This window comes from Chironomus tepperi, unplaced genomic scaffold, assembly GCF_022539635.2.
Source record: "Chironomus tepperi strain 1889 unplaced genomic scaffold, CSIRO-AGI_Ctep_v1 contig_67, whole genome shotgun sequence".
Classification (NCBI taxonomy): Eukaryota; Metazoa; Arthropoda; class Insecta; order Diptera; family Chironomidae; genus Chironomus; species Chironomus tepperi.
This window is the reverse complement of record NW_027226189.1, coordinates 1295361-1309967: the sequence shown is the minus strand read 5'-3', so window position 1 is coordinate 1309967 and position 14607 is coordinate 1295361. Positions and strand designations below refer to the sequence as shown.

Sequence of the window (14607 nt, the reverse complement as noted above, 5' to 3'; positions counted from 1 at the left end):
AAGAAGAAGAATCCAACAGAATGGAAGAGATTTAAGGATGCAGAAAGATAATAATCAGCTGGAATGTGACAAAAAGTAAAGATTTTTGTGAGAAAGAGAGAAAAGGAAGACTTAGCATATAAACATGTTCCTTTCATTCTTCTTTAGACTCATTTCTTGTGATGCTTCTATGGGACACTTAAATCGTGCGTGGTTTATCCATTTGTCTGATTTTTATCTTTAAATGCTTGCTTTTTATTTTGACAATTGTTTTGTTGAGTCTGAAGATTATTATTACTTTTTGTGTTGAGATAGGAAATGAGTGAAGGATGTCGATGGGAGATTATGAATGAATTTGCAAGGAAAAGATATTGTTTAGTTATGTAGAAATTATTGACAATAGTCTTATTGTGATAAGTTTGTTTAAGTTAATTTGGAAGAATTGCAGGTGATATAAGTTAATTTTTGGACAATGCTATGGATTCAAAGTGTACCTGGGTAGCAAAAGTTGGGTGATCGATCAAAAATACGATCCTTGGTCAGCGTGACTCTGGTATGGTGCTGGATTTAAGCCGGATTCAAATCAAATCCGACACTAAGCCAGAGTCACGCTAGCTTGGTGTCTCGACATCAAGTCAGAGTCACGTCATTCTGGTTCCACGATACCAAGCCAGAGTCACGTAATCCAGGTGATCTGACATCAAGCCAGAGTCTCGTAATCCAGGTGATCCGACATCAAGCCTGAGTCATACCAGCCTAGTGCTGGATTCGGTTAAAATCTGACAACTATTCGAGTATAATTTAGTATACTCAATACATACACAACTCATTTTCTGACGATATCAATTCATTTTGATGGCTCTTGAAGCTTGAAAATCTAAAGAAATTTGCTCCGAATTATTACTAACCGAGTCAGGGGAGAGGATACCCCTGTCAGGGTAGTATGGGTATACATTCTGTTACAAATTCCAAATTTTGATTCATTATCTTGTTAGAAAGGATTAAAAAGGGGAATGAGGGTTTAAGACATGCTATTTTTGGAGTTACTCAATTTCCTAACGTGCCCTTATTAGACCTGATCCCCATAAATGCGTCATTCATCTCTACATCCACATCACTTCAACTTCCAAACTTTCGCTCTAAAATTTTTGTATATTTACCTTAAAAAGTCATTTCATTCAATACAAAATAAACACAGTACAGCACAGACGAATGTACAAAAATTTCAAGCACATTATGAAGACGTGATGTTCCTGTATACAAAGCTCTAACTAACCAGCCATGAAATTACTGCATGGCGCTATTTCCAACAGAAAATGATTCTTCAATTGTATCGACATATCTGTATATTCTATCAGATTCAGAACAGCCAGAGAACTAAAAGTTCAACATGAGATGATAATTAATTCTCATCCCCAAGAACATTTTATCTATAATTCATCTAAATAATCGAGTAGATAAAGAGAGACGTCAAGATAGAAAAAAATTTCGATGTGGATACATATGAAAATACAATAATAATTCAATGAGCGATTACCAACAGAGGAGCACTCAGAGACGTCAAAAAATTGATTCATTCTATTTATTCATCTCAACGAGATATAAAAATTCTTCTAAATTCAAGAATAGAATGGAGAATAAATAACAAAAAATGTTTCTTTTTCGTTCTGTTTCTGATACTTAAAAGAGAGAGAATGATGAAGCAATAATTGAATATTTTTCTTCTTCTTTAGTCGTTCATTCCATCATCTATTTCAAGTGTTTAATTTCATGAAAATGTTCGATTTGTTAGCATGTTCTTAAGGATAGTGTGAGTTGGGTTTTGGTGGCATTTTGTTCTTCTATCAAATATCCAACTCCAGCCCAGCGTGTCTCTGGTTTAACTTCAGATTCGGTTTATATCCGGCAATTAAAGCTCGAAGTCGACTTGAATTTTGCATGGAGTCGAGTCAACTCGGAAGCCAGAGATAGAGCCAGCTTCAGGCGACTCCTATGGGAGGTCTTACTTACTTACTTACTTCGCTGGCCGTACAGATCAAGTGTGATCCATGGCCTCCCTCAGTCGGTTCCTGAAGCTGGCTCTATCGCTGGCTACCGCTTGCCAATTATGGGAGGTCATGGATCACAACTGATCTGTACGATCAGTGAAGTAAGGAAGTAAGCAAGTCGAGTCGACTTAAGTCAACTTTTCGATACAAAATCCGAGTCGACTTCGAGCTCCGCTGGCAACATACTAGGGACCCATGCCAGGGTCGATTAAACCGACTTGTGCTCTTTAGGTCTAAGGCTAAAATTTGTACAAATTTCGGTCAGTTCCAAGCAGAGTTGCAGGATTCTGAATTGGAGGGGTCTCCTTTGGAGTCAGAACTCAAAAAGAGTCGCTGTTTTGGACTTTGGAGTCCGAATTCTCCAAATCCTGCAACCTTTGATCCCAAGAACCACACCTGGCTTGGATTTCAAAGGAACATCAACATGCGCTTCTAACTCCCATGCCTTTAAATTCCATACAAAATTCTTCCTTCCTCTTCATGTTCATTCCATTCTTAAAAAGAAGAAATTTGATTTGACATCTGAATGAGTAACATAGATGGAGTGCAAACTCCACAGCAAAGATGAAAAGAAAAGAACAGAATCAAAATGTTATAACATTTGGTCTCGAGTGAGCAATTATCGAATTATGTTGATTTTTTTTAATACATTTTTTCCATCCATTTCATCTCTCGACCAAATTGTGATTGTGCTCAATACGCGTCATGGGAAGCAAATGATTGCACAATTACTGAAAAACTAAAGTGCTTAATGTGTTCTGGTTATGCTCGTAAATTAAATAATTTTATGGACTTGTAATAAAAATTCTCTTTTCCGAGTAATTTGTGGCACATATTAATCGCTTGAGATTTATTTTCAAACTCAATCAACATCGAGAAAATTAACAAAAAAAAAATTGAACTTTTAAGCATTAAGTCATAATAATAATTGACTTTTCCGTTACTCGTTTTCCTATGTTTGTTTCAATTTTTTGCGTTAAAATCAGAAAGAGGTTTTCATAAACATGCTTATTAGTCGTCGCTAATATTACATGTAAAGAGGAAACTAAAAATTTCCGTGGCTATTGTAAATTGCCTCCATGTTCTGTGACCCTAATGCTGCTTTAAAATAATTGAGACAAGTATGAAAATGTCATTGAGGTTGTGAATGAGATGAGTGGAATTGGTTGGCATGTTGGGTTGACTTTTGGGTGTAAATGATGAGTCTAGACAGGGTCGACGAGTTCTGCAACTGCTTTCTTCTTGAAAAATGAATCTAATGAAGTTTAAGGAAGGTTGAGAGCATCAATTCTGGGAAATAAGATTAGAAAAGTTATAAACTGCTTTGCTGAACTGGGAACTTGTGTCAGCTGTGGTAATTCTGTTTCATGGCACGAATAAATGTTCTTGGGACGGGACTGAGTTCAAACAAAAGTCCCAGAATTATGCGTGTCCTGTCTTGAATTCGAAAAATCGAGAAGTCTTACATATGAGACAGAATCAACATTTTCCTGAATTTTCTGGCACTTGATCAAGTCTCGATCTCCAGTAATGGTCAAAATAGAGACATTGAGAAACTTAAGGCTCACAAATTTGAGCATGCTCAATTTTATTGATTGAGTATACTCATGAGGACGCTCAATTAGGCGAGTATGCTCATTGTCAGCTATGGAGGTTGTACAAAACCTTACTAAAGTCATTACACGCCAATATGACTTTACATCCACTCATTCACGCCATAAAAAACAGCTACCATAAAACTTTCTTCACGACTCACTTCCAGTGCAGACGATTTATTAGAAATTATTCATACAATTAAGTTATTAACTCCGCACAGTTTCTTTTTCGTCGCAATAATAATAAAAATAAAATAACACAGAATGAAAAATATTTTTAATTAGCATTTACACATTTTTGCGTGTTCTGTTCGACTCTATCATTTTATTTCCACATTTCTCGTCGACTTTTCGTCATAATATATGTGGAATACAAGTGTAAAAAGAATTGTAGGCAGTCAGGAAGGTGAACGGAGGGAAGGAAGGTAAAAAGGTTCTCCTTGAATTATATTTAAATGAAACAACTTAATCAAGGCTTGAGATTTAAATTTTGTGCTTGTTTAATAACATTTCTCCGGCTGTATGAGACTAATTTGCATGTGAATGAAATGTATTTTTTTGTGTATGAAGTCTCTGTCTACAGGCGTAAATATAAAGTGACACTCACGTCAAGTTCTATATACATAAATGTATAACGTTCCTGCTTGTATGTTTAGTTTTGAATTTTAGCATTTCACATATCCTGTATGCTCCAATGTTTGAGGCTGGGGTTGGAAACGTTTTTAAAATTTTTAACGGCTTTTTTGAATTTTTAACTTTTTGGATTTTTTGAATTTTTTTGAACTTTTTTATACAATTTTTTTGAATTTTTTTTGAATTTTTTTGAATTCTTTTCAATTTTTTCAAATTTTTCCACATTTCTCATCATCCCTTGTCCTCGCTTTTTTCCTCTCCTCAATTCCCAATTCGGATTATAATTGTATGTGTTCACAACATTATGCTCATATGTCGCAGACTCCATATCGACAAGGTGCTTTATGTGCGACAATTTTGAAGCTTAAAAAGTAATCAAATTCTTTCGCAAAATGGAAACTGATTACAATTTTTTTTTCAATCTCAGTTATTCTCCTCTATATCCTCTTCAGATAGCAAATAATATTTGCGGAAGAAATTGAATTTTCAATCAGCTTTTTTTAACTTTTCTTTAGTCAGGCATGTTCGTAGAGTGTTGTTAGATTGGGGACATTTTGGGATGGCTGGACTGTACTGTGTGGGAATTTGCTGTGCTTTGTGGAACTGGGCTGTGCTGTATGGGACTGGAATGTGTGGGATCGATGCTAATTGCAAGGTATATAAGCTCATACTAATTGTATTTCGATTACCAAGTTAGACATCAATATTGCATCTAAACATCGTCCATTTGCTAGATTCTGGTGCCATCTAAGGGAATTCAAGGGCCAATTTTGATCGAAATTATATGAAAATAAAGTTAGAAAGCATTGTTTATCAAAAATTCATTCCATAATTCACAGAATTATTAGTTGTGGTTTGATTGTCACCAATGACTTTGATCCTTAATACAGATTGAATCCATAGAAACGTTTTAAGGCAAATCAAAACGTTCGTTATTCGATAATTTGCGTTTTATTTTGCAGAATTAATATTTTAGAAGTTATGAAGCTATTAAGATTGATTTTGGAAAGCTTTTCATTGAATATAGTTCTTGGTATTCTAATCCATAATCAATCCACAACAAACAATCTATCCAACTTCATTTGTAACATCACAAAAGACATCATAGGATCTAGTTTTGACACTCAGGATGTGTTAATTGGCAATTTGGGCAACACAAGTGAAACATCGATTGTCAATGACTTGGTTAAATGCCTAAGTAATGTCAGTGTAGCTGTAATAACGGATTTTAAAGAGCCAGCATTAGAGAAAAGTCTAAGAGCAGCAGTCGTCGTTATTATAGAGTTTGATCGAGCTGACGTGGTGAGAAAATAGTTTTTTCAGCTTTTCCAGGGCTTGAAGTCGGCTCTAATTTTGTATGGAGTCAAGTCGATTTAAATTTTCCATACAAAATCCAAGTCAACTTCTAGCTCGACTTTGATCTCTTTCATTAAAAAATCTTAAAATTCCAGAAATTAATTCAAAAATTAATCACAACCTAGCATGAAGGATTAACTTGGCATCATATGGCTAAATTTATTTGCATCGTTCCAGCTACAATGGATCTAAGACAGCGTTTAACAATTTTAGCATTTTTTAAGGTTTTGGGTTATTTAAATGTTGCTGTCATCCATAAAACTGATACTGGAAATATCCGTTCTGAAATATTTTTGTCCATTCGTCCGAAAGTTAGAATTGGCATAAATGATACAAGCTCATCAGAAATATTTCCTGATAAGTTTAAGGACCTAAAAGGACATAAGTTAAATGTTGTGATTTACTATCAACCACCTCGTGTTAAAGCTCTCAATGGTGAGGTGTCAACTCCCATGCTGCACTTCCTAAAAGCTGTTAATCAGTCTCGAAATTGTAGCTTCAATATTACATACCTTGATAATTATTTAACCATGGACCAGATGTGGATAAATCGAAAAATGGACCTGACTTTAAATTCAGCATTAGAGTTTATAAGTCGTGAGCCAAAGCTCTTGACCTATGAAGAGAACAGCTACTGTGTCTTAGTTCCATTGCCACCAAAGTACTCAATATTTAAGTTAATTTTTATTGAGCCTTTTGATCCTTTGACTTGGTTATTCATGCTGCTTAGTATAATTGCTTCTGCTGTTGTTTGGTGGATGTTTCGCGGTCATGGTGCTGTTGATTCCCCATGGCGCCTTGCTTATGGCATGTTTGTGATGTTTGTTGGTCAGAATATTGAGTTTAGCCGCAAAAATCGTTTAGTGTTAATAATTAAGCTACAGCTGATTATTGCGACTATATTCGTGCTGAAGAATGCATATGAAGGTGTCATTACTTCCTTCATGATTCAGCCAATGTACCATGACAAATTTGAGACATTTGAAGAAATTTTGGCATCAAAATATAAGATTATAATTGACCAAAAGTTTGCTTTTTACTTTAACAGCATTGAAAATCACAAATCTTATGCTCATCGGATATTCATTAGGAGCCTTAATGCTACTGACTCCCTCTCACAACGAATATTAGAGCAACAGTTTGTTGTCGTCCTAAAATGTAATATTGCTGAATATTATATCAGGAACAAGATGTTAGATGGATTTATGCTATTGGATTATTATTATTTCTTACCTAAAAGGCTATTTTCGACCTTTACAAGACTTGAAGCAAGTTACTCAAACCCATTCCTGCAAATGCTTCAGCATATGATGGATTTGTGCTTTGAGGCTGGCTTGCCTCAAATTTGGAAGGTTTACGAATACCAAGATGTAGTTAGTAAGCCATCAAACTTCAATAAGGCATTCTATCTTGAGTTAAAGGACTTGATTCAGGTGTTTGGTATCTTTGTGATTGGGTATGCACTATCCACTGTAGTTATTATTGTTGAAATCTTAGTCCATAGGCATCTAAAAAAGTTAAAAGCGGGCTATAATGTACGAAGTTTAAAGTATAAGCCTTATCACGTGACATACAAGAGAAGGAAGTTACCTAAGGATGTACGATACCAAAGAGGTGCTTTGTACTACATCATCCATCGTAATCAAAAACTAAAGCGATTGCATCCAAAAAGAAGGAAAATTTATCAAATTTTCAATCGATCAAAGAGACCTGAAGAGTAAATTGGGGTCAGTTGATCAAATTCAGAGCTAGGCAAGATGACCAATGTGGCCTGCGACTCACAAAACGTGTACATAGTTGACAACTAGCTGATTTATCTACCCAATATTGCATTTGGGCACTATTGTCTACTCAAATGCCATAATAACACATTTTACCCTAGCTTACTCAATGCTGAGATCTTCCTTAATTCCAAATTCGCTTCTTCTTCCTCATTTCAAACTTGTGCCTGCCACTTCTCTCATCCACTTGCATAAATTGAACATGAACAATAAAAAAAGAATTCAAAATTCGTTTCCATAGCAAAGAATTTTTTTTTTTCTCTGTCGCTTCTCTTTCCATCCTCAAAGATGCAAATTCAATCAAAATGAATGTTTACGTTCAACTTGATCGGCTGAAGATTCTTTTTTTCTTTTTCATCGTCTCTCATTCCGCATTTTTATGCTCTTCAATTTCAAATCGTCTGTGTTTTTTAATTTCATATTGTGAATCTACACGGGTATATGGATTTCATCGCCCTTACTCGATTCTCATTACCGTGAGTGAGGGGGTTGTTTGTGAATGACGTTTTGTGATTGAAGGAGGTGAAGGTCTTTGTTTTTGTGGTGTAATTGAGATGTTAGTGCTTAAGGGTTAGCTTGGAATTGGTTTAGATATTCAAATCGTTAAATTTGGTATGACTAGGTTCTTCATTTGGGTCGCCAATCACCCTGAACTTGAGGAACCTTCAAAGCGTCGAGAATATTCATTCTGTCCTTTAAAATGGTGATTTTGGGTAGCATAGCTTAAGTAGCAATATGATCCAGTGTCCTACAATCCGACAGTCACTGATAGTAGATCGATTGCTCACGATCGAGGTTGACAGAGCTTGGATTGCTATCCCTGGGAGTCACATATATCCCATCTTAGGTTTAAATTATAAGTGATCAAAATAATCCCAAAATTGCTACTAAACTCAATAAAAACGATCACATCTTCCTATAATAAGACGGATATCATCATCGTACAATCCCAAAGAACCTCGTCGTCAATCCATTCGTCAAGAAGTGTATTTGAAAATTTATTGAAAAAACACTCGAGAAATTATGATGTTTGTTTAACCAGGCATGAAGAAATATTATTATCTTAAATTGTTAACGATGTGTTTCAAATTGACTTTATGAGTCTTTCCTTTGCTTTGTTTTCTTTTTTCATCTCTTCTCTTTTCTCTATTGACTTCCAAAAAAACTGAATGTTACATCACGATCAGCATCAGCGTCATCATCCGCGCTCGTTGTAAAGAATTAAAATTTCTTTCAAATATTTTCACATTTTTTTTGGTGTGTGCACAAGAATGTGAGTTCGTTTTGATTGTTTTTCTTGCTGTTTATACAAAGTCATGATGTGATCGACAGAATATGTTTTTTTTTCTGTTCGTCTTGTTTGATTGTTTTTACAGGCACGTTGATGTGTTTTTGCAATTGGAGTTGAGTTGGAGTAAGAACAATCGATGACTCATGTTTTATTGAGATTCTGTGGATTGCTAAAAATAAAAAAGAATTCTGATTATCAAAATTATACATGACTTTGTCAATCGTTCTTGATTTATTGACTTCTGACTAATACATTTTTATCAGTTCAAAATAAGTGTTTCATTTCCTCGGAAAAATATGATTTTCGTGCGTATTAAGGTCATTAGAGGGTCGAGTAATTTGTAAATTGCTGTTCACAGCATATACACGTTTCTAGAAAGCACACGACGTAGGAATGGTTGAAAATCCAGATCCAGATCGACTTGAATCTGACCTTAGGTTAGATTTCATCAAATGTGGTGTGAGACTAGAGTCACAATGTTCTCGGTTTGGATTTTTGGGCATCTCCACACCGTGTGTCTTCCGGAGATGTAGAAAATTTAAAAATTTGATCAAATTTTAAGCTTGGCAAATTGTTGTCTTTTGTATGTTTTGTGAATTGGGTATCGCAAAGATCTAAGAGTGTGATTGACACAAAATTCGAATTCAGACCAAGAATGTCAATTAAGATTCATTTATTAATCCAGGAATTTGCTCGTATATTTCAATGTAGACATTAGATCTCCTTTCATATTTAAATGATATTGTGAAAGATGATTAAAATAAGAACTCGAGATTTGATTCAGTGTTCCTTAAAACTTAAGATTTATTAATTTTAAAAATAATTTGAATTCTAATCCTAGAATATATACAAATATTATGATTGATATAACTAATTAAAGCGCATTTATTTTCCCATATAAAATTAATATAATTCTAACGAAATAAACTATAAATTCATAATGTAATCGATAAATATTATAAGTACTTAGTAAAGCCTTTTTGGTGCTAATTGAAAGATGAAATTAATCCTTACTACATTTTAGTCCATAACCATACAGTCCATAGCCATTTAGTCTATAGCCATACAGTCCATATATAGCCCTATAGTCCATTAACTTGCTACCTTCCACCTTTACTTATGAGCACCAAAAAAGTCGTAGTACAAAAAGTCATCAAGATTTTTCTCGACATCTCTGACAAAATTCATTCCAATTGTACTTTCCATGCTTTGATCACTTAAAGTTTTCAATGTAGTATAATGAGATGCGTTCATTTCAAATAACTGGCCTTGATCTTGATTATAAATGTTCTCATAAGTCACTTGAACTTGATTAGTGTCGATTAAGTCCATAATATCGTCGAAAAAATCTTCCATATTTATGTCGCAATTGTTCTCCCTTTTGGGAATTATATTACAATTTGCTTCAATTTTTGGAATTAAATCATAATTGGGTTCAATTTTGGGAAGAGGATAGTCAGTGGATGTTGGATAATTTGGCTCAACGGATGACATCAAGTCCAAATAAATTTGAGTCACCGGATCAGGTTCTGACTTTATGTAAAATTTATCGTCATTTATTTCCTCATAAATTGGCATAACTATAGCTGATGATTCATCAATTTTGCTATTTTGCATACTTTGACGCATTTCCCCCGCTTCCTTATTAAATGCTTTACAGCAATAAACAACTTCCTTACATTTTTCGCATTTACACTGCCTGAATTGACACAATCTCTTGTGGTTTTTATTGACAGCTTTGATTCCATGACTCAAACACTTACTGCATAATTGTTGTCTTCGTATTCTACCTGGAAGTGGATCTGCTGAAATTTTCAATATTTTATGGATTTTTCTACGCTTGTCAATTTTTTTCGCCCATGAAGCTCTTCTATCGTGGGTCAATTTACATTTATTACATGTCATTATATGTTCAGGATTGTCAAAAATGCACTCATTCTTATGTCCTGCAGAAGGTATCATCAATTTATGATTACGACACATGCTGCATGTTGGCTTCTTACGTTCTTCCATGATTTTGTCTTGAGTATTTAGTGAACTGTAAAATAAAGACATGATTATTTAATAAATTGAGATTCGTTGATTGAATTTGATTTGTAGGCTTTACTGGATGTTTTTGAAGACTCTTATATTCACCATTTCTGATGAAATATGGACAACTTTGTCACTTACACATTAGAATTTTAAGGTTCTTTTGAAATAATACATTTTATGGAAAATTAAGGAAGTCTTATCAGTTTTGAGCATGAATCTTGATAAATCAAATTTTATATTAGTCAAAATTGATGAAATTATAGATTTCTAATTTAAAAAGCAACTAGAAACTAGAGAAGATGTTGAAATAGTTTAATTAAGCGTCGAATGTCCAGCAATATCAATTTACACACAAATTCACTAATTTTCACACTATTTGCACTTTAGTTTTAAAAAAAATGATGATGGAAAACTTTGTTCAAATTTAAAATTGAAATATTCTTATTTTACATATTTCAGACCAATTTTAAAAATGTGTTTAAAATAAGTTGTGGATATATCTGTGTTACTAGCCCTAACCTGCAAAGAGTATGCTTTAATGGTATAGAACCACTAAGGTACCTAAAATAAGTCTCTTTGCATGTTAGAGTTGATGATTTACAATATAATATTGAATTATTATAATTTAAGCTATATTTAAGCTCGAAGTTTACTTGAATTTTGTATGGAGTCAGGTCTACTCAAGTTAACTTTTTCATACAAAATCCTGAGTCGATTTTGAGCTCTAATTTATATTGCAATATTTACAATTAATAATTGGTCAATTTGGTTTTGAATTGACTTAATTTAATCACAAATTTCAGACTTATTTTACACTTACTTCATCTTTATCTCACGAATCTAACTCAAATTTGACTTAATTTGAAAAATTTAAGAATTAATACAATTTGAAGTGATTTTTTCTCGGCTGTCGAAAAGCTAATAAGAACAATGCTAAATTATGAGTTGATTTTATACATATTTTTAACTTTTTGATTTATAAATCCTGCCAGAGAGACATTCTCTCACATGAAATACGTTTTGATTGGCCGATTTATGAATTGATTGCGTTTAAAAAAAGTTTGTTCCTCTTCAACTTTGTATTAGACTTTTGATGTACTTAAGTGAAGGTTTTATGACGGCAGCACTTGTTGATGACTAATTTTTATCAACCTTCTAGTTCTTTAATCAGCTATGAAACCAAAATAAATGAAAATATTTTTGAAAAATACATTTTATGACTTAGTGACGCTTGCAAATGAATTAAGACGCGACATCATGCTCAAAAATCAAATAAATGATGAAAATATTTTTTTTTGAACAATATTATTGCGTTTTGTTGCCATTTACTGATTGATTTATTTTAGAAAATTTTTAGACAAAAAATAAACTAGTAACAATTTGTAGTCGTCAAACATCATTTTTATGACCCAAAGAATGACCTATTTGGCGCCCGTATAGTTGGCAATTGAAGAAATCAATCAGGAAATCGACACATATTTGCAAATTAAAATATTTTCTGACAGATATTGTCAAATATAGTTACTAACAAATTTATAGTTGTTCTTATCGTGAGTTGTTGCTGTCTAAATTAGTTTTTTAGTTCGATTTTGGAGATTTTTGACAAGTTTTCTATGCTTTGTTCAAAAAGGGACACGAATTAGTCACATTTTGAACTAACATTTTGAATTTAAAATGAACAAAATCAGTTGAATCAGTCGGAAACTAGTATCCATGGCGTGACGTAGGCGACATGCATTTTCTGACAATTAAGTTCTGGAATTAAAAGAATTAAGATAATATTGCTGATTCAGAAAGATCTTTTGTTTTACATTTTATTGATTATGAAAATTAGAAAAAAATAACTTTATTGATTATGGAAATTACAAAAAAATAATAATTTACAGTTAGTTTTGAATTAAAAATATATAATTTTGGTTAACCCGTACTCAACCCGAACTTATATTGCAATCGATTGCTTTAAATAGAACTTTTTATGTACTAATTGTTTATAGCCTAATATTGAGGAACTTATTAAATTTGAACATTTTTTAAAGAGTATATGTAATTAAGCATAGAAAGGAAAGAGTAGGAATGTTACTAAATTGACAACTAGACTGCACAAAAATTAGAACCAAGTGGCAAATTTTATTGTTTTCGCCAAGTAGGTGCCATGCCATGTCGCCGATCGTATACAAAACGTGAACATTATTTGCATCCTTAATCTTTTATTTGAGCAGGTTCTAGTCAGGGCCTAATATTGTCTATGCATCAGTTGATTAAAGTCAAATTCGGAATCTGATATAAAATTGCATTCGTCTATCTGATTTGGTTGTAAAAAGCTGTTGGACTCATTCGAATAATCCAATTCAACTATATCCATATAATCATCTGTAAATTTTAGAAGAGATGATTTGATTTCGATGTCATATTGGGTTTTATTTAGATCGGCATAAGTTTTGTAATGATTTTGAGGATTGGCATAGAAAGAATCATCTGAAATCGGTTTTAGAGGCTCTAAAATTGAAGAATAAAGATTAGATTCGTCGTCAAAATCAAGTTTTTCTTCAAATTGTGGTGTTTTGAGACTCTTAAGAGATTCTATCAAATCAGGTGAATTGTTACTTTCTACTACGAAATTTAGACCATCATATAGACTCGATTGTACAGAAACCTGACCATTAGGGCGAAAATTCATATTGAATTTTGGAAGTTGGGCATTTTTGGTTAAAGAATAGCTTTGGTTATTTAGTGGAACATTATTAACTTGGTAGAATTGTTCAAAATCAGGCTGATTATTCATAGAAACTGTTTTTGATTCAGAAGCAACTGGACCGTCCTTAACCGAATTTTTCGATTGATCTGGAGGAGTTTGAAGTAATTTACGGGTTACCTTAGCTTCATCATTGAATGCTGAACAGCGACTTTTAACTTTTCTGCATTTCTCGCAAGTGCACGTCTGATAAGGACATTTTTTCTTGTGCTCCCTCATAGGATTAATTAAATCGTGGAATCGACATTTTCGGCACATTTGTTGACGTCTTTGTCCACCTGATGATAAAGCTTCAAGTTGAATCCCTTTATTTCTCATTGCAGCTTCATGCCTCAATATCTTAATTTCTCTTGAAATTGAGATTCGTCTCTCGTTAGTTAATCTGCATTGCTTGCAGGTTTTGAAGTGTTCTGGATCATTATTAGGACACGATTTATGATTTTTCGTAAATTCTTTTAAGCCATGGTTACGACACATCGCACAAATAGGAGCTTTACGTGGTTCTTTAGGTTTTACGGCATATGGTGAAATTCTATTAGATTCAAAAATAAGAGAAACTTATTAAAAAATACTAATTTAATATTTTTTTGGTGATTTTTCGCTGTTCTTGCCATTTTTATAAGATTCACTAAATTCACTAGTTTTAGGTAGGTTCACTAGTTTAGTTTTTCACATAAGCACTTTAAAAATTATTCAGAAAAAAAACTAACGTAACTGATTAAAAATATTGAAATGCCCGGAATTTAAAAATCGTTAAATCACTCAATAATTGAATATAAAATGCAAATTTGTGTAAAATTGCCAACAGATCAATTTTCACTTACTTTCCAGGATGATTTACAACTTTAAAATTTCCATTTGAAATAAAATTTCCGACAATTTTTGGAACTTTCATTCTGCTCGACTTGCTTTAAAGATGCTTCTGCGACAAATAAATTTTATAAAATGAGCTATGCGCTCCAATTTTGACACGCTTTTTATTGGCTTGAATTCCCTTAAATATTCGTTTGTTATCACTTTGTTACAATGTTAGATGCTCAATATTATTAATCAGAGAGCATATATGATTGAGTTGATTACAATAATTTCAAATCCATGCCGCTATTTATGTGATGTTATCGGACTATTAAGATATTAA

The 14607-nt window shown here is 33.1% G+C and overlaps 1 protein-coding gene across 1 annotated transcript; it reads right to left on the bottom strand.

Moving 5' to 3' along the window:
- Positions 1–12790: 12790 nt before the first annotated feature.
- On the bottom strand, positions 12791–14023 carry LOC139100617 (doublesex- and mab-3-related transcription factor dmd-10-like). The gene has a single exon (XM_070653299.1). It carries the CDS (start codon positions 13944–13946, stop codon positions 12951–12953), a length of 996 nt encoding a protein of 331 aa, XP_070509400.1. The 5' UTR covers positions 13947–14023; the 3' UTR covers positions 12791–12950.
- Positions 14024–14607: the final 584 nt, after the last annotated feature.

Excerpts from the sequence above, each read along its gene's own strand:
- LOC139100617 (XM_070653299.1), bottom strand. The coding sequence starts at position 13,946 with ATGTGTCGTAACCATGGCTTAAAAGAATTTACGAAAAATCATAAATCG.